The sequence below is a fragment of the Patella vulgata genome, chromosome 1 (genome assembly GCF_932274485.2).
Source record: "Patella vulgata chromosome 1, xgPatVulg1.2, whole genome shotgun sequence".
In the NCBI taxonomy this organism is placed as follows: Eukaryota; Metazoa; Mollusca; class Gastropoda; family Patellidae; genus Patella; species Patella vulgata.
The window spans coordinates 27,646,056-27,666,327 of record NC_065879.2 but is presented as its reverse complement, the minus strand read 5'-3'; the positions used below and the strand labels follow the sequence as shown (position 1 = coordinate 27,666,327).

Sequence of the window (20,272 nt, the reverse complement as noted above, 5' to 3'; positions counted from 1 at the left end):
ATATTCTGGCAGGAGTAAGCATACGCTGATTCGTGTCCAAATATGGGTAGACTAGATACAACTAACAATTCAATGAATTCAATGAATAGCGAAAATAAATAACAAGCACAGTTTAAAAAAAATGAAAGCCAAACATTAAACTTTATTTTACAGTCTTAGAGAATAAAACAAATGTAACAATTAATAAAATAAGAAGTATTGTTCACTGGCTATTCCATATTACGAAAATCGTGGAGATATTTAATTAAATAACACAACACCGTGAAATGATTTGCCAAATTTTATTTAACTTGACATTTGACATAATACAGATAATAGCTATTTCACAGATTAGAAAGAATAATACGCAAATATAAAATCTGGAAAAGACCCAAACTAAGGAAACATGTAATTATAATTTCAGAAAATCATTTAGGACAGATTCGATTAGCTGTATAGGTATTAAAGGAATTAAAAATAATCCCCATCGATTCACCCACAGCGTTAAGCACTTACCCTAGTGTAAGAAGTCGGAAGATAGGAATTATATATTTAATAAATGTTGACTCAAGTTGACAATTTCAAACAAATAAAATAATGCGAGGTGTTTTTTTATATAAAAATATTATTTTTTTATTGGATGAAGACAACGCGCCATTTTAAAACTGTTCGTATATATTTTTGTTTAAAGAGAAACATTCCAAAGTGTAATGAGAATAAGAACAAGCTAAACCATATCAAAGTTATTTCTTCTGTAAAGAATAATCCGTTGTAATATGCAATTAACGGCTGGAATAAAACAACAAATCCCACAGTGTTAAAATGTCGTAACCCTCACTAAAATAAACCTCCCAATTTAATGGCACTAAAACGTTATAATCTAAAATAAATGATGCCAAAGCGTTATAATCTAAAACAAATTCCCTCCTAATGTTGTTCAAGCGTTATGATATAAAACAAATTCCCTCCAAATGGTGCTAAAGAGTAATGATTTTAAATTCCCTCAAATGATGGTGTTAAAGCGTCGAATCCATTAACAAAAAACCCTCCAAATGATGCATACCTAAATAACAAAAAAAGGTTATTAAAGAACACACATGTATAGAAAATATAACAATAAAATATATTCGTGCACGTTTTGGGGTTGTTTATACAATATATTATCTACATATAAAAAATCCATAATTCACAGATATGACAAAGGGGGTCAATGTTGTACTTAGATTAACAATGTTCAATATACAACTATACATATACAAAATATATATCCTTGTTAATTATATATCTACAAATAATTACATGTATGTCTTTATATAATTACGTGTGGTCAGTGGTGCCACAATGCAAACCAAACAGTTAAATGGAATGGTGTTTAACGCTTTGTCGACACTTTCCTTTGGTCATTTTGAGACTGATATGAAGTAATTTTATTTCTGTGATATGCACAATGCGACGAAAAGAGTTGCCAGACCGCTGCCATCTCTTCTTCGAATTCGAACAATGATTGAGAAATCCAACGCGGCTTCTCCAAATCAATGGTCACTTAAGTAAAAATCTTTGATGGAATCAACTTTAAATGTCGGCACAGCTCTACAATCCTAATAAAATTTGCATTTGCTTTAATTTTATCAATATGAATATATTAATTGCTTTGGCGTTCAAGTGTTGCTCTTTAATTTTGAAACCCAAAGATGAGCACTTATGACCAGTATTTAGGAAAATCAAAACTGAAATCATATATATTTCTATTGTAATTGGTGTCTCTAGCCAAGTAGCTCTATTATCAAACTTGTTATGATGTTTCAGAACGCGAAAGGCATCTCCCTTATTTAATATAAAAAGTACACCACAACAGATTATGAGATGGAATGAAATGTGTTTAACGTCCTTATTTTCTACACCAACCGCAATATTGAAGATTGACATACGCCATGCGGTGTGCTATGAGGACAATTTTGCTTGGACAGCGACGCCACCGCCTACTCTTATATCGATTTCCAACTGCCAGTGCACACAAACGTTTTAACCCAATAGGTGCGCCCACTTATATAAAGACAATTTATCACTTATTTAGGGTTTCCATACACGAAAATATACCGTGCGAAATATACAGAGAGGACAAAATATATTACAATGATTAGTTATCTTAATTAATAAGTGATTCAACGTCCCGGTAGTGGACAGCTTTTAGTCGTATTTGGATGTCGTATTTGATGGATATCAGACTACCTGATTATACAAATTATCGATGCTCTATATTATTCACTTCAAAGTGAATAGTTCTCAAATAATTGACGGTTGAAGTATAATATTATTCCGTACTGTTTATATCAACAGCCTTTCCCATACTATTTGTATCAACAGCTTATTCGGTGATGTTTATATCATCGGCTTATTCCGTGCCATTTATATCATCAACAGTTTGTTCCGTACTGTTTATGTCAATACTTATTCTGTAAACAGAACAGGCTTAAATTACACAATATATTTGTATACGACTTTCCACCATATTTACAGATCTGTGAGTAGTGTTTCCCATTAAAAATAAGGAACCCGTGTACACTGGGTTCAAAAAAAGTATTAAAAATAAATCTAGTGACTGCGACACAAAACTTGTTAATAGAGTTTCCAGACAATCCAGGATCTAACATCCACGCACAACCCAAAGCCCTGTTATTGATGCTCTTGATCTCTAGGACTGGGATACTTTCAGGAGTGCTTTTAAACTAACTACTTTGATTAGCCAAGTTCCTGAAAACCCCGGTTTCTCTTTCTAAATAATCTCTAGTTAAATCTAATAAACAAACCCACAAACTTTTAAAGTTTATTAAACGGGTTAATCCTCGATCTCTTTTTCAAGTTTTCGAGAATTAGCGAATAAATTATATACGAAAGCTGCATTACTAGTGCTGTATTCGTATATCAGACATTATCGACTGCCAGTTTGATTTTGGCACTTCTTTTCAGATTTATGAACAAAATTAAGTGATCAATTATTGGTATTAGTTTTCATAAATCTAGAAGCCACGGTTGTTTAGCTTTTGGAGATATATAATATGATTATGGTGTCCGATAATTTAGTGAGATAATTCAGGGGAAATATGTGCTCGCAGGTCCTCTTAATAACGGAAGTCTAATTATCTTTAATTGGCTTCTGTGGCTATTATCGTAATATAGATAAGAATATGGATAATAACTTACGACCATATGAAACATATCCATTAGGAATTGCACGACCCAATAATTTTTCTAACTACTTGTTTATAGAGACGATACCATCAATCCCTAGTGTAATCAAAATGGGAAAAAAATCAAACTTACAAAATGTTAAATTATTAGTGTTCTTGTAGCTCTCTGAATACATTAACTAAGATATCTTAGGTATTTATCAACTTACCATTGATATCACCTTATTATTAGGGTACATAGGGTTGACGTTGTCGAAAATTAAAAGATCAATTTCTAGAATTGCCAATGTTCACAAAGCTATTTACGCACGGTTCTTCAACGGCCCGTGGGTTATTTTAATACAATCTTTTTAATCTAATCCCTCATTCATTAACCTGATAATCACTTATCGTGTCGATTATAAGTTTACTACGTTTTGTGTGTTTGTGTTACCTTACTTTATCATACAGCTTTGTGTGAAACAAGTGCTTATTTTGAGAGAGAATGACCAAGGTGCCCAGGAACTTATGTTTCCACTGACGAAACTTTACCAACACATAGGTGTATCAGATTTGTCGTCACAGTCACCAACCTTATGTCAGGACAGATGGTGCCATCGCGCCATAGCACATTTAGAATCCACCAAATCCTGCCAATGAGCTTTCTCATCCCCGTCTGATTCAGATGTTAATTTCACTCGCCCAAGTAACTCATCATTGCCTATTTTATTATCGTGAAACACGGCAATATCAATGCATATAGTGTCTAGTGATTCGTTCGGTAAATTAAAAACAAGTGCTTCATTCCACTCCGGGTTACAATTGATATGTGATGTGCTCGTTTTCTTCTTCTTTGCCTTTTTATTGGGTAAAATTAATGTAACTTTGGTATATGGATCTGTAAAGATAAAAGAATCAATAAGTTAATCAATCTACATCGTCAAAATTAAGAATTGTCATAGTTTGGGTGCATTGTGAAAGATGTGTTACTAGACAACCATAGATTAAATAGGTTTTCATTCCTTACATGATGCAAAATCTGATTTTTTTTTACGGAACAAATGGTGCAATAGTCATTGTGACATTTGTCAGTTTGACTTGTTCCGATGCTTATGCCATTGAACTCCAACACTGATTATCTATTTTGGAAGGAGACTTTATTTTTCGCCGAATTTCCCATAGGGATATAGTTATATCGAGTAAAATTAAAATTAAAGCTACAACGAATATAACTTCGCTATGCCACCATACACCATGACCATGTCGTACTCTAACAAATATCTGTCTTATAAGAAATTGAATTATGTTTTTGGGAGGATTCGTTTGAATGGATGGTACCGTACTTATTCAATTACATGTAGGAAATTAAAGATATTCCGTGTTCACTTGCTACTTATAACATGTTCATATAGCAGGCATTTTACTTTATCATTACTTCGATCGTTGAAGAGATGTGAACGGTAAAGAAAACCGATTGATTAATTCAAATTCAACACACATAATTAAAATAGTAATCATTCCCACCCAAAGTTCTTTCCTGTATCTGTCAACGGTTGCACCTTTGCAGTTAGCATAACCATGATGCCATTTATAAGCTTTTTGTAAACAGAGAAAATTGATTTAACTTGGGCGATTTAATCACGAGTTTACAATGGAGTGGATATGGATTACAAATCATATTCAATTTTATTTCGTTTTCTGTAAATGTCAAAGAGATAACGTCCATCCACAGAACAAACCAATCAGTGAATTGAGAATATGTATTATTGATATATTTAATAGATATACATGTACATCTATGTACTAATTAATTTTATTAATATGATTACTCCTTCAGCAGCGTGTGACATGTGACACTACTCTCTAATGAAATCAGTGCCACCATCAATAAATGTCAACTTGTCAATCAAAGGTCATCTAGCGGGGTTTTATTTGACTAAAATCATAAAACAATGATAAGTTTAATTGGTGAATCGTGTTTCATAGATTTTATAGATGCTGTTCGTGCGCCGATAAAAGTTTAAGTAATTAACTAAGTCAAGTATCGTGACTTGACAGTAATGTATTCTTTCCGCCACTCGATTATCTAATATTTCTTTTGGTACAAAACTATCTGATTTTTAGCAAAATATATGTTCCATAGCATAAATATCGAAACATAGAATTAACTCAATAGGCCGTAACATTTTTGGCATGGAACAAGAAAAGGAACCGAGCTGAATGCATCTTTAACGAAATACTTATATCATTTTGAGGTCAATAAAAGATTGTGTTTTTTTTCATTGTTACGTTTGCAATGTCACTGATTTCACTGCATTGCAATATGGCTCGTGTGGCCTTGCACACTTTTGAAATAAATTATTTTTACAACTTATGTATCCGTGATCCTATAATGACCAGAAGTCAAAGATACTAACATGACATCAAGGAAATCGTATGTGTGATATAAATATCATCTATGCCAAGTTATACAGTTTTTCTAATTTAAAAATTATTTTCGATTTTCTACTTACTATATAAAGTCAAAATATAGTTTAATATAGCTGAATCTGGAAGAACATTGAAAATTAGCGAAGAAAAATCGTGACTAAAAATTGTGGCAACATCGAATGTATACTAAGAGAAGAAGCATCATCGGTCCTCTGCAAACAATTATAGGTCTACTTTAAATTTGGAGACTCAAACTGTGCCCGTCAAAGATCCTCTCACACCGAAAGAATAACCTCAAGGTGAAGACTTACAAATTCCGGAAAACAGAATTGTCATTGATTTTAAGTCAACAAAGGGTTATAATTCGAAACATACAAGCCTAGAACTTTATCTGTGCCTTGGTTAAGTACCGTAGCATGACAATCTTCAATCAAATGTCTCAAATAATTTCAGGTATTTGAAGTCCAGTACATATTCAGTAAAAATGTTAACACGAAAAAAAGCTATATACAGCAATGTACCAAACTTCAACCAGACACCCCAAAGTTTAACCTCCAGAAAACAGAATTTTCACTGACTTTTATTAAACAGAGGCCCATTATTCGGTAAAACATTAACGAAAGCCCACAAACAAGATAAACTGATTTGCAACTCGATGCAGAGCAGTGTACTGAACTTCAGTGGAATATCGCAAAGTTTAATTTCTTAAAAGGCAATAAGAACACAATAGAGACATACATTATTTGTATTAATGCCCAGCTTAATGTACTTTTGGGCAGAAATCAGGAAATTTGATCAACCGTGGCATTATTTATTGTTACCAATTAATCCATTAAACTCCATTGGCTTTAGTATCGCGCATATAGGGTTATGAACTGTGACCTGTAGCATCCTTCGGTCACTTAATCACTATCTGGATTAATTCCATGGTACATTCAAAGTTTGTAATTCAATTCATGGCAATCCCAAGAATATATTGAATGTCTGTATAACCATTGTCTACCATGATATATTCGGGAATTTCCAGCCTTAATCATCCTATTTCTATGATTACCAGTGTCCAGTCATCCCGGTGCCCTCCCCCGGGCTTTATGTCAGTCAATAGGCTACGTCGACTTTACCCTTTGTATATGATTTATTAATCGTGAAGTAAAGCCGAGAAATAATCAAAATTATGACAAGAATGTTCCAGTTTATAATAGTACATTTGGGAATAGTATTAGAATTGCTAGCTTTGGATAAATAATTGAATGGTGACCATTTCAAAAATAATTAAGTACTATTCATCATTATCGTATTATGATTTCAACGAGATTGATTACTTTTGTAATAATATTTGGAATCCACTACAAGAGATACATCAACTGGACAAAGCAAAAATTATTAATTCAAAATAATGAATACTCTTAGGTTCCAAGCAAACTTTAAAACAACATTTATATCATTTCTTTAGTGAGGCTAATATTATTTTTTTAGTGGGGCTAACTCGTAAAATAATGCTTCTTGAAGACAAGAACTGGGGCGAGATATTCGTAAGAGTCACCTTAAATGTGGGGATAAAAGGTGCCCTAAAGACCCCCACGATGATAGTTTGCATGGTATCTTCTTGTTTATATGGTATATTTCAGGGCTCAACCGTTTTTAACTTGAAACTGCACTATGTGAAACAAAGAAAAATATGGACAAAACAAACTGAACAAAAGCATTGAATGTCAATGACAGATCTAAAGTGAAATGTCATTCAGAACATGACTCCAAAATAGTATTAGCTGCATCTGTTTTAGTTTAAGATGGAAATCTTGTCATCAATAGCCTGCCATGCCATTGGTTTGTTGTCAAAGAACCGACTGAAGCATGATGCCGTGCTTATTTTATTAGACCATAAGCTATAAATAGAGTACATTAATGCCTTTCAACTAACGAGGCACCTTTATGATCAAGCTATATTACACGATGCACCGCGTTTAAATATCCAAAGTTACTCGTATGTATCATATAACGGGCATCCTACCGTTTGCCAAAAGGCCATATACAACTATTAAGTGACTAAAACAATTAATGGCTACAATAATAAACCTGCTTTCCTCATGATAAATGGAGTTACCAAGCATCGAATCACTGATTTCCAATCAAATATAAATTGGACGTCATCTCGAAAATCTAGTTTCAAAAATCAAATTACTTCAGTAAACAATTTATTGTCCTGCTTTCAGTCCCGCATCCCATTGCTGACATCCTATCTTCATTGTTGGCATTAGTGGAAAAATTGTTCTGACAGAACTGTTCATTATGGTCCTCAATTTCCAACAGCGATTCTTCCACTTCATGATTGAAACAGCAATTAGGATGAAATTAAAAGGCAAATGATAGACTAATGAAGAGGATGAGTAGAAGCTGGTCAGAATACCAGAGTGATAAAATGGGAAGCACAAACTAGTGTCTAATTAATCTTCAAAATTTGAATACATTCAATGATAGTTCAGTCTCTTGGTTGACTATTTACAAAAGATAATAAAATAAAGTATCATCTTCTGAGACAAAAAAAACTATTTGTCTACTGATAATTGTTTTAATCATTTATTAACATCGGAGACTGATGTAATCGAGGTGTAGGGCACTAGACTAGAATGCTCAGCGTTCGAATTGGGATCTGTCATTTTTTGTCATTTCTCTCAAATTGCACATATAATGACACAATATCTCCATTCTATTTTATTCTTTAATGTTGCATAAAGTAATACTTTAAAACGAAAGTCAACCATTGGCGATAACGAGATCAATCCATTCGCTGCTGTACATTATTCGACGCGTAATGGCCATAACAATGGAAGTTCAGTGTCTACACATTTGTCTTTATAAAATTGGATCGAAGTGTATTGTTCAGAGTTATGTGATAACCCGAAGCAGCCATTAGGAGATAATGATTAAGAAAATCATATCAATGTAAATAGGAATATATACAGGGATCCAACACTGTTCGCAGGTGGTATCGACAGGTGGTATCAAATTTTATTCATTAGTCTTCTCATTAACCCTGAGGTTGAATACATATAGTTTCATTTCTTACATTACTTACGTGTTCTCATAGACAAGTCAGCATTTGATTCCGCATAATTTGTATAGCTAAAAGTCTTCTGTTATCTGATATAACCTCCAATAACCATAGTGATTATATTAATTTTAAATATTGAAGTAGTATATAATTGGGGCCCTACTAAGCACCGACAACGGCGTTTTATTTTGTCAAAATCGTCAGAAGTATTGCAAATAGTGACGGATGATTAAGATAATTATGTTATTTGTCGATTTCACTAGGGCTTAATTTTGTCAAATTGTTATGAAATATTTTAAAATTTGGATACGATGTGTAGAATATGCATATCTATAACATAATGTATTGTCGGTCCTTTTTTCAATACTTTGAAATAATTGTCAAAGTTTAAAAAGAATATTATTAGTACCATATTGACATATACAATGTGAGGATAGGAGAGAATCGGTAGCCGAATCACATGCTTTGATTTAACTATTTAACTTTTGAAAATAATTTCTTGTATGCAATTATAGTTCCATTGAAATATTGACAATTATCCCGTCAAAAATGTCCTTTGTCAATGTCATCATGTCAATCACTGTCGTCCAGACGTAAAGCTTACAACAGAAATCCATATTTTTAACAAGCCTTCAGAAATAACTAAACAATGAAGGAATGTCAATACAACAGACTTATCGGTTTGGATTGGAGCTTGTGTTATTTTTTTATTTTTTTTATTAGCGTGTTTTCGGGAATCTTCTCGCTGCCATGAGGTCGGAAAATTCGTAGAAAAGCTGCGGGTTTAAGTAGTTAAATCATCTTTATGTCTAAGTGCAATCGAGCCCATTACTACATAGATCGCATAGGTTGGCGACCATAACCTTTGTTAAAGATGATTATTCAAGAGCAAAATATGACTACTGCAAGTCTTTCTTTGGGTCTTAAATCTTATATATATTATTAATTAGACCTTATTAACACAGTAATTCCATAATCAACTCTTTAGGCCATCGGATTGCTCCGATTTTAAGTCGATTAGACCGATTTGGCCTTTTAATGATTTAATTTAAAAACGTAGAAGCTAGGCCAAGATTCAAATAACCAGTACCGTTGTTACGATACTAAACAATCAATATCTTGTCAAAACTATATACAGCGATAACTTCGCTCAGAATAAAGTAATTTAAATGAATTTATTTGTAATATATTCATTTCGCATTATCTATTTTTGAACAATTATAGCAAGAACGGCTAGCTCTTTATCTAAATCTTACATAATGCATTTTTAATCACAATTTTGTGATCAAACCCGTAGCCGTATTAATGGCACACACAAAGCGAATTGGTTTAGTTAAACTGTCAACTCCTCTACCGCAAATGACAAAAGTGCGTTTGTTTCTCATATATATGCTCAACAATGTCTAGGCTAGTCATGCTCCTTTTTGTTCCAAAATTGCTGTTTGTATAATCAAGAAGTCGCCACGGCTCGGTGAGTATGACGCTGGCTCACTTACCATTTTCAACCGTTTTTAATATCGATGTTGGCAGAGAAAGTTCCAGTCTGGTTTTCCGTTGTTAGTGGTGACTGAGAATCTGGTAGGACTAAGCATCTAGTCGATTGGAGGTCTCGTGTACGTATGGCATATGCCCGTCTTTATTACCCGGTTGGTACAGAAAAGTGAGCAGTTAATCATTTCGTTTTATTTGTATATATTAATGTATAAGAAACGACTATTACCAATAACATGAATATCGCACACAGTTCCCATGCATCCAGAAAAAGAATATACATCATGTCAATACTAGTAGTAAATCAATGTGGTTTTTTTAGTATCACCTTACCTAACGATAACTTGCCATCCTCAGGATGTCGTAAATTTCTAGCCTTTGTCACAGCGACCGTCAGCCTTTCAGCACTTTGTAGATAGGACATTGAAAACATTATATCGCCTAGGTCTTCATGCTGAAATGACAGATAAAGACGTTATTCAAACAAGGTTTTGAGCTATTAGGATCTTGGTTCTTAGTGATAAAAGGGATGTATTTCCATGGCTATAAATAGAACGCCAACATCTTAAGATAAACATCTGATAGAGTGCTCAAGTAATTTAGATCAGATATTTTTCCGAGAAGGGGAATGGTATCTTTAATAACAGATTGATGGAAACGGTATAAATGTACGTGGTTATATTCTTCTGGTGAACTATTGAAATGAAATTAATAAGAATATTCCTTACATCTTTTGGTTTGTCGGGAGGTAGTAATCCTTTCCATAAAATGATTTTTTCACTTAAATCCAAACTATCCAAATAAACCCGAAGCTGTCCAATACACTCATCTTGTGAGAACTGATCATAGTCGTACACTAAGATTTCCAGAACGGTGGATGGAAGTTTATTAGCACCAATCTCGAACATTAGATCCTCCTCAAATATAGGGTTTAATGTTTTACGATGAATTTTACTTTGTAAGTCCCCTCGGCGATCGGGAAGCAACGACACCTTGCAATAGGGGTCTAACGTACTACTACAGTCCCTGGGCACCAAGTCCTGAGCTTGTATTAAACGAACAGTCAAGATTAAAGTTTCTTTATTATATTCTAAACTAAAATGTAAATTTCCGAGGTTGTCCTCTTGAATTGATGTCACCGATGTTTGCCGAACCAAAGGCTGAAATATAAAATGAAGAAAAACATAAATGATTATCATTCGCGTGCAAAAAACAATTTTCAGAATAATCATACTGAGGGGGAAATCAACCCCATTGGCAAAACTATTGTGGTTTTTTTTTTAAAAGCCAAGTTCATATTGCACTCTCTACAGGAACTGCCGATTTACTCCAGTCAAAATATAAATAAGGCAAAAAAACTGTGTTACGTATTGTAAAGGAGTAGACAATAGGACAAAGCTATAATTTTAACTAGGTCTTAGTTGTAATTTTGTCTCCAGGACAATGATATTTCTTAAAATCCTAATATAATGGAATTTAATGTCATAGCAACCCTTCCAGACCTAATTGTTCTCACTCAATAGAAGTCAATAATTGAACAATACAATCGTTACGCAGTTGACGTATAATTATCTTGCTAAAGGGCTTTTTTGCCATAAGGACAAGCCGAGATAAAACGTACTTTCGTATCTTGATTGATGCTCAAGAAAGGAAAAAAAAACCTGACATTTTCCGTAGTCAAGCATGCGAGTCAGTTGAGTTAATACCCCGTGATTGACTCACAATAACAAGTTGTGTTTTTATTCATATGAAAAAACAACCATTGATACTCGGAATAAAAAATACAACATAAGGATTTAGTGCGTCTTACACACGGAGCTATGGCAGATCTACGCTTGCAAATATCATGAGCTAAACGCCATTACAATGAAAGGACACAACCTTTCCATTGAGAAAAGGCGGATTAGCCGCTATTCTAACCAACTAATCTGTATAGTGGTGGAAACATTTCTCTGTTAATGCCAGGGACCAGACAATACAAAAGCCAACATATACCGGTATTGCTGGACTGTTTGTCTGCAAATGTCACAAAGAACTAAGGTACATTGAGGACAGTTCCATTGTAAAGGTATCTAATTAGCTGGTAGTTCGATTGTACATTATCTTTCATGTCATATATGTCAATGGTTAATAAAATCAGAGAAAACGAAATTTTGCTGACTATATATTTTGACGGTCATATATGTTGTAAGACTTCTGTCACTAGCACATTTGCTTTAAATCAACCTTAAGGATCATAGAGATGATCTGTTTATAAATAATATATTATAATAGTAATAATAATAGGACATTTTTACAGCGTCAACAATATGTCAGTTTGTTCTGCCTATTGGCGCAATTAAATTTTGTGCAGCAGACGTTGTCAACAAATAACAACACACCGCGACCATGATGTAAAGCAGACTCGAATTACACCACGAACAAATAAACTAGTTCAGGGAGAAATAATAAATGTAAGAATGATGTATATCGAAGATGCTAACAGACTGGACACATATTTGTGCCGAACGAATCAATAGGTTTAATGGGGTTAATTTTGTAATTTTAACTAGACAAGAATATAGGCATTACGCACATATGTTGATACGGCAGTATTACACACCTTTGCAAATGATGAACACATGACTACAACTCTTACCCTATGATGACTTTGTTTGCTTGTCCTTGGAGGATAGATTAAATTAAAGGGTATTAAAATGGTAAAGATATTTTCAGCCGAGAATATGAACCAACCACGTCACCATTGTGGCCTCGGGGCATCAGCTTTTAAAGGAACCAAAATTAAAAGCAGGACAAGGAACTACGTGGAATGTTAACTAGAAATAGTTGAACATGTTTGTGGGCTCTATAACAATTTAGTACATGATTAAGAACCTCAACCAAAACATCGATTCCAGAAACTCGTCAAAATGATATTCTTAAAATAGAAATTGTGTGATTGACCACCTTATAGGCTGTAAAGCGATTTTTTATTGTACTTTTCCTGTAATGGCAGTTAATACTCTAACATTTCTCCACTATAATGACAAAAGCTACGGAGGCATTGTACGAAAGCCATTTTCCTGTTTTAATCGACTTTTCAGCTCGTCTAGTTAATATCGCTTAAAAGGAAATCAGATTTTACTGAACCCCGAACTAGAGATCGATTTATTACTGTATCAAGGACACATTTTTTCTCTTATTTTACAGTGAAAAAAGATAAAACATAGATGTGTTGAGGTTGACTTTTGATCACGATTAGATATAATTATAAACTATATTAAGCCAAACATATCTGTAACAATAATCCATATATCAATGATTATTGTCTGCCAAACTACAGTTAGTTTGATTCTTGTTATAAATTCACAACAGGAAAAACAATAAACTGTTATACCCCCGTCTTTACAGCGCTGCTAAGGCGATGGAAAATGGTCTCAGAACGCTTCAAGATGGCCATAAGCGTGCTAAATGCTGTGAGAGCGCGTCTTTTTCAAAGTTTGTAATTTTTGGGACATTTTCTCTTGTTGTGTTCACGTTTGCGGCGACCTTGTGCATTTTCTGGTCGCCGTACGATCGCAGCAGTGCAGTATGGGCGACACCCCGGTCTGACGGGGGCATTAGTTTAATTCCATTAAAACTCCTAGAGTTCTAGGTAATATCTATGAAGATAGATATATAACGCAATTTCAGGCATCCAGTGATATTGTGTAATGCATTTAAAATCGATTCCGCCCCTAGATTACTGTTTTTGTAGAAAACACCTTTAATTGAAAGTGCTTTGGGACCTAAATTTAAATTTACGATATTTTATTTTACAATTGGAGATTTATCATAATGTAGCTACATGGTATATTTTTTTTTTCAGCTTACATAATGTCAATACTTTCGCTTTGAGTCTGTTTGCCGGTCTTCTTTGGGAATATGGGTTTTATTGTACCTCTGAGCATAACTATATTATTTGGTCGTTTGATTTTTATGTGTTTTGTTGTGTGATTCTACTTTGTTTACAGTGTTTGTTTTAAGAATATCTAAAAATGAATCACGTACTTTGAAAGCACAATGATTAATAATCTGTGACATGTTGCATTGATTAAAATATTCCCAACCTAAATCGATCGAAAATTATAGTTTCAAATAATTTATTTTTATCGTATGACCATATAAGTGTAGCATGTACGGTATATGGCATGCGCGTCACTATTACTATTAGATTTAATATGGAATATTTGAATTTTGTTAGTTACTTATGATTTGGATATCAATATATTAATAATTTGTCTATGATAACTTGTATCTATTTTATTTTCCTGGTGATAGGAAATATCTAACGTTCCCCTTAAATAAGTCCAGAAACCAGCTCTATTAATATCGCAAATGCAGGGTAATGTACACATCGCCTTTTAATGCATGGAAACTCAGATGACCATCATTTTGTATTTAATAGTGCATCATACATCATTTTTAGCAATATACAACAATACAATAAGAAACCACAGACAGTCCAGAATGTGGACAAATATACAGATACTTAATACAACGAAGCAGTAACAATTCTAAAGAAATAAAGCTGGCACGGAAGTTAACGGAGCTTTTATCCCATGTTTGTTTTAATGCCGTCGGTGCTAGATTTAACTGTTTGGGATGTTGGGGTGACAGAAGCTTGGAATTAAATAACTTCAGGGGAATCTCTTCGACCATTCCAGACACCGATCAATGTAATTTTATTATTTTGACTTGTGAGGAGTGGGGGTCGACCAAACCTCCATTTATCCGCCTCCTTTCGTAGCAATTTCAACCAGAGGTCATGTCCAAGTGCCCAAGTGTATCAAATCGAGTAGCTTTAAATCTGTTGCTCCATTGGGCTTCTGAATCTTATCGGTAATCTAATGATACAAAGTTTCAATAACAACAAAGATAATATATATCATGTTATTTGTTATCTGTGACTGTCAATCAAATACAAAGCACCGAACACTGTAACGAAGTTATCGACATATCTAAATAAAACCATATCAAACGATGGCTCTTACGGAATTAATTTAGAATTCCCATTAACAAATCCCTTTATTGTTTACATGATTGTTGATGTGGGCCTAAAGTTTTGGTGACTCTACATACATCGATTTCCATCTCTTTCTCTAAGAACACGGACCATATCAATGTATAGTACATGTAGCACTACTGGGTCTTTAATGTTCACATTGTATTCTCTTCCTTGACTAAAACTACAACTACGGTTGGTTTCTTTTAATATTTTTTTGAATTAACTAGAAGCAAGTCTTAGTCAAAAATCTTCCTCGTTCTCAAATAAGTATATGGCTGATATGACAGGCTGTATGAGTTTTGGCGAAAGCTACCCCCCCCCACCACTCTCTGTTATGTTGCTTACACCGCTCATTGGTTTACGGCATAGACTGGCCACAGTCCTAAATACCTATAGTTCGATTCATGTATCATAATATCACAGATTTCCGTCGTTTCACGTGTTGTTTGGCTTGTCTAAACAATAATTAGTCAAGGTCATAATATTATTACACACACCCATTATGTTCATTAAACAGTTAGGAAATTTATCGATTTCTTGAAATGAACCAAGCACGCGTATAGTGTGCAAAGGCAGTTTTAGAAATTTGGAATTAAAGCAAGCTTATGTATAAAAAAAAACTAAATGTCGACTGATAGCATCTGATTTGTAATGTTAATTGGTGAAACTGTAGGCTCTATGCGATTAAATCATCGTTTTACGGAAGCATTATGTTACTTATTTTATATGTCCACATTTTCATGTGGACGTATTATGCCATCGTTCATGTCCGTCCGTGTGTCTGTCTGTTCAGTTTGGGTGTGGACCCTCTACAGGACACAATTTTTATTCGATTTTAACGAAACGTGAAATATAGGTTTATATCCTAAAGATCGCGGTTCCTTTCGATATTGACAGGTATCAGACCGTAACTTCATGGATTATAGCCCTGGTTTTACGAACAATAACGTTTTTAACTTGTTGACATTCTAGAGGTCACTGTTTTATCTGATTTTGATGAAACTTTAAATGTATGTTTATTACACAAAGATATCAATTCCAATAGCTTTTGCCACGCATCGGACCGTAACTTCCGGTATTATGTCCCCTGATTATACGAAACGAAAAATGACGTTTTTTAGCTTGTGGACCGTCAAGAGGTCACAATATTTTGGATTTTATAAACCATTTAACTATAATCATCGTTACACCATAATGATGGTTGGGGTAGAATTTCTTGAAAATGGAAAGAAGACTTCCCGTCAAAATGGCTGCTCTCGGTTACGCAAAAAATGTAAAAGCATCCTATACGTTGTGACCCTGTAGTGGTAACAATTTTTCGATATTTGCATGTATCGAACCGTAACTTCGTGGATTATGACCATTTTGGATTTTATAAACCATTTAACTATAATCACCGTTACACCATAATGATGGTAGGGGTAGAATTTCTTGAAAATCGAACGAAAAGTTCCCGTCAAAATGGCTGCTCTCTGTTACGCAAACAAATGTGAAAGCATCTTATACGTTGTGGCAATCTAGTGGTAACAATTTTTCGATATTTGCATGTATCGGACCGTAACTTCATGGACTATGACCACTGATTGTACGGAAAATCATGTTTTAAGCTTGTGGGCACTTTAAAGGGCACAATTTTGATCCGAATTTAAAATGTGTGTTTGTTTATAACCCAAAGATATCAGCTCCTGTCGATATTTGCGAATATCCGACTGTAACTTCTTAGATTGTGGCTCCTCATTGTACGAAAAATCGCGTTTTAGTTTGTGGACCCAAGGATCTCGATTTCTTTAGATATTAACGCATGTCGGACTATAACATCCTGGCTAACGGCCCCGGGTTGTACGAAAAATCGCTTCCTTAGCTTGTTCTCTGCCCATCTCTTGCAAAATGTGGGCTTATCTTGCATAGCAACGGTTTGTTAGTTTAGTTTTCGACTTAATGATCGTTGAAACAAATATACGTTATTTCTACACCATAACTGAATTTACTGTATCAAATAATCAAATGAAATTTAACGTCCTACAATTCTGGACCGACTGGGTTAATGAAGACGGGCATAGTGTGCTATGAGGGAAAATTTACCCGAAAGCTGTTGCTACGGCCTAGTTGCTACGGCTTAGTCGAATTTCAACTGTTAAGGTTTTTCATCCCATCCGAACAATTAGAAATATGTCCAAATCAAGAAGCAGGACATCGCTTCTAATATAACCGATTCAAAGCGGTTGTATTCTTTTAATTTTGTGGTAAAGATTATATCAGCTTTTATTGCCTGAAATCTTCCAACAAGTACGGAGACCATTGGGGTCAATCCAATAATAAAATATTCTGAATACCTCGTCCAACCTCGTGGGTTTTCTCTGGGTCATCCGGTTTCCTCCCACTGCTAAAGACCCCTGCCCGCAAGAACATTATTGAAATAGAATTAAACCGTATATTAGTCCGAAAATGACCTTAAACCCCATGTCTCTCTTTAAAAATGATTCAATTAGGTTCAGTAATTACGAGATAATCAGAATTATTTTTTTTATTATTTCACTGACCCCAGTGGTCTTCCGTAAACAATATACCATTCGTTAGATGTAAAAGATTTGGATTTCCATCTCATTTGGTACTGACACAATACTAGAATGCAGGGTTTGTGGCAGGAAAACGACAAGCCATTATTTGCCTGTGAATATTTAGTACGAAGATAAAAAACAAGCTTCAGCATTATAAGATAAGTTGGAATTATGGTGCCAAGAAAATATAAGCTGATTATTTTGAAAAATTTGTATATAATTGCCGTCTGGGCAATTTATGAATGAACGATGCATTATCTACATTAGAAAGTAACTACTCTGTCACTGGATTAAAACTAGAGTATATAGTGTAAACAGCAAAAAATATGTTTTTCATGCGGTTCTAAGCTCTTCACGTATTACTTTTTCCAGATTACCAAATAACTAATTTTTGCTTATTATTGTCATTTAATTATCAATATGCGATAATTACAAGTAAAATTGGCCAGACCAGGTTGACCTTATGAACACCAAAGGCTCACAAGAATATACAACGTTATGATGCAAGGCGTGCGGTGTAACAATATCCTTAATTAGATTTACCACAAAACTACAATAAATTACTGGTTTGAAATCCTTAGAGATTTTCTGCAAAAGGTTTATAAAATCTCGACCTCTTTGAAATACAATTATCAAAAGTTCAATGTGAAACGATATAACGGAAAAGTGTTTAAATCTAATTGAGATGACATTTTGAAAATGTCATCGCTATTTTAGTTTGTAAATGGATAATTTTGAATGAACCCTGTCAAATATTTGGCGCCATGTGGTTTGTTGAATTAAATAATTCATGTCCTATTCAAAGAAATACGGAAAATTAAAGTTGGAATCATAATGCATTATACCAATTTTGTATCTAAATGAAAATAAAATGGTATTTTCAGCAATTTTTTCTGGTGATGGGTTCTGATTAGTGGAAAATATGATAACTGAATCGATTAATACCAAAGAAACAAAATTTGGATTTGATAGATTCGTCAAATAATCATTACTATATGGTAGATTCACGGGTAATACTTCTCGGTTTACAGATTAACGTCAAATTTTGCGTCCATTCAGCAGTTGCATTTCCAGAATATAGTAATGGTGTTTGTTATATCGGCATTGCGCACTTTAGGAGTGGGAATGGGAGAAATAGCAAAACCAATATAGACATATACACAGTTTGTCAGACACCCTAATATGTCCATCAGCAGCAAAGGTAAAATGAAATGAGGTTTAACGCTCTAATTTTCTGCACTGACTGTGATAATGAAGAAGGGTGCAGCGATGACCGCTAATCACACCGATTCCACCATATTCTCCAATAAACAATCCCACTCGGACAATCCAGTTGCCCTGGATTACGTTCACAAGTGAGAATATGGCGTTTACAAGATTTCATAAATCTGAACGTAAATAGGATGAAAACTGCAAAATTTGCCATTTCGAGTTCACAAGAAATTTTGGACCGATTGACGACAGACGGAATTGACGACATTAAACATCTTCGGTAACTGTGGACGTATTAAAGCCAAGAGCTTGGGTGAGTATATTTTGTTACATGCAACCGTTGGTTTGGGCTAGGGCTACGACAGCAGTAGCCTGAAACTGAAAACGCAAGATTTGGACCATTAGTCTAACGAAATCTTCCCGATCCCGTTTATTGCTTTTACTGTACCTTTTTCTCATAAAGCCTTGCATCTATTTTGGTTAAGTCAATAGCATCATGCATCGAAGCTCGCCTTCTAGAAGTATAAGCAGGAGGCGGCGTAGATGGTAACCCATCCACACTCATAATGGGGGTGACAATCTTTTCTGTGGGAAAATTGAAGCTGAATTCACGTAATCCCGGAATGGACGCGGGTGTACATACTCCCGAACTAATTTCTGAAAGAAAAGATAAACATCATTAAACGTTTGTTCATTTCAAGTGTATTTTTTATGGCATATATATGTCTGACTATAGACTATAATTAGTCGTTCCAGGTAAAGGAATATGTATTAAAATAGCTAAGTCTCTAACTCAATATCATCAAAAATCTTCAACATTGAAAACACGAATTATTTGTCAATTCAAATCAACATTGGTCTTGTGATCTTACAGGGAAAAGATGGGCTTCTGATATCCAATATTCAAGACAAAATAAACATTTTACCATTGGTACACGAATCGTGTACCATATGGCGTTTCAGCGCCATTTGGAATAAGGGACTCAAAGAACGAAGCTAGACATATTCCACAAGTCATGTCAAATGGTGACGCTATATTCTTATCTGGAGAGCATGCGCAATAAATACCATCGGTGTAAACTGGAATAACCAGACACTAAAGATTGACATTTAATTGAGACTTTGGCGCATTTCGCCGAACATAACTGATTAGAAATTACAGTAAAAACAGAAACGTTTGAATGTAAATCAGTTTATATACATTCATATTACTTTATTATATGCGTTGCGTCCTATTTGTGTCAATTTCTAGGTTCCAAACATTAACGATTTAGCTCCTTTAAATGGCGTTCTCGTTCAGGGGTATGTTCGCGTGCAGTCTAGCGTGTGGTATTACAAGATATTGACCATTTGATAC

The 20,272-nt window shown here is 34.3% G+C and overlaps 1 protein-coding gene across 1 annotated transcript in view; it reads right to left on the bottom strand.

The window, feature by feature from the left end:
* Nucleotides 1-378: 378 nt before the first annotated feature.
* The window catches only part of LOC126808749 (synaptotagmin-5), a 41,301-nt gene continuing 21,407 nt past the window's right edge, over nt 379-20,272 (bottom strand). Inside the window, exons 2-5 of the mRNA XM_050533685.2 lie at nt 19,364-19,572; nt 10,848-11,279; nt 10,453-10,573; nt 379-4,044 (exon numbers count right to left, since the gene is read on the bottom strand). Of these exons, the coding sequence (XP_050389642.1) occupies nt 3,746-4,044; nt 10,453-10,573; nt 10,848-11,279; nt 19,364-19,572 (1,061 nt within the window). The 3' untranslated portion in view covers nt 379-3,745. The remainder of the gene's footprint in view (nt 4,045-10,452; nt 10,574-10,847; nt 11,280-19,363; nt 19,573-20,272) is intronic.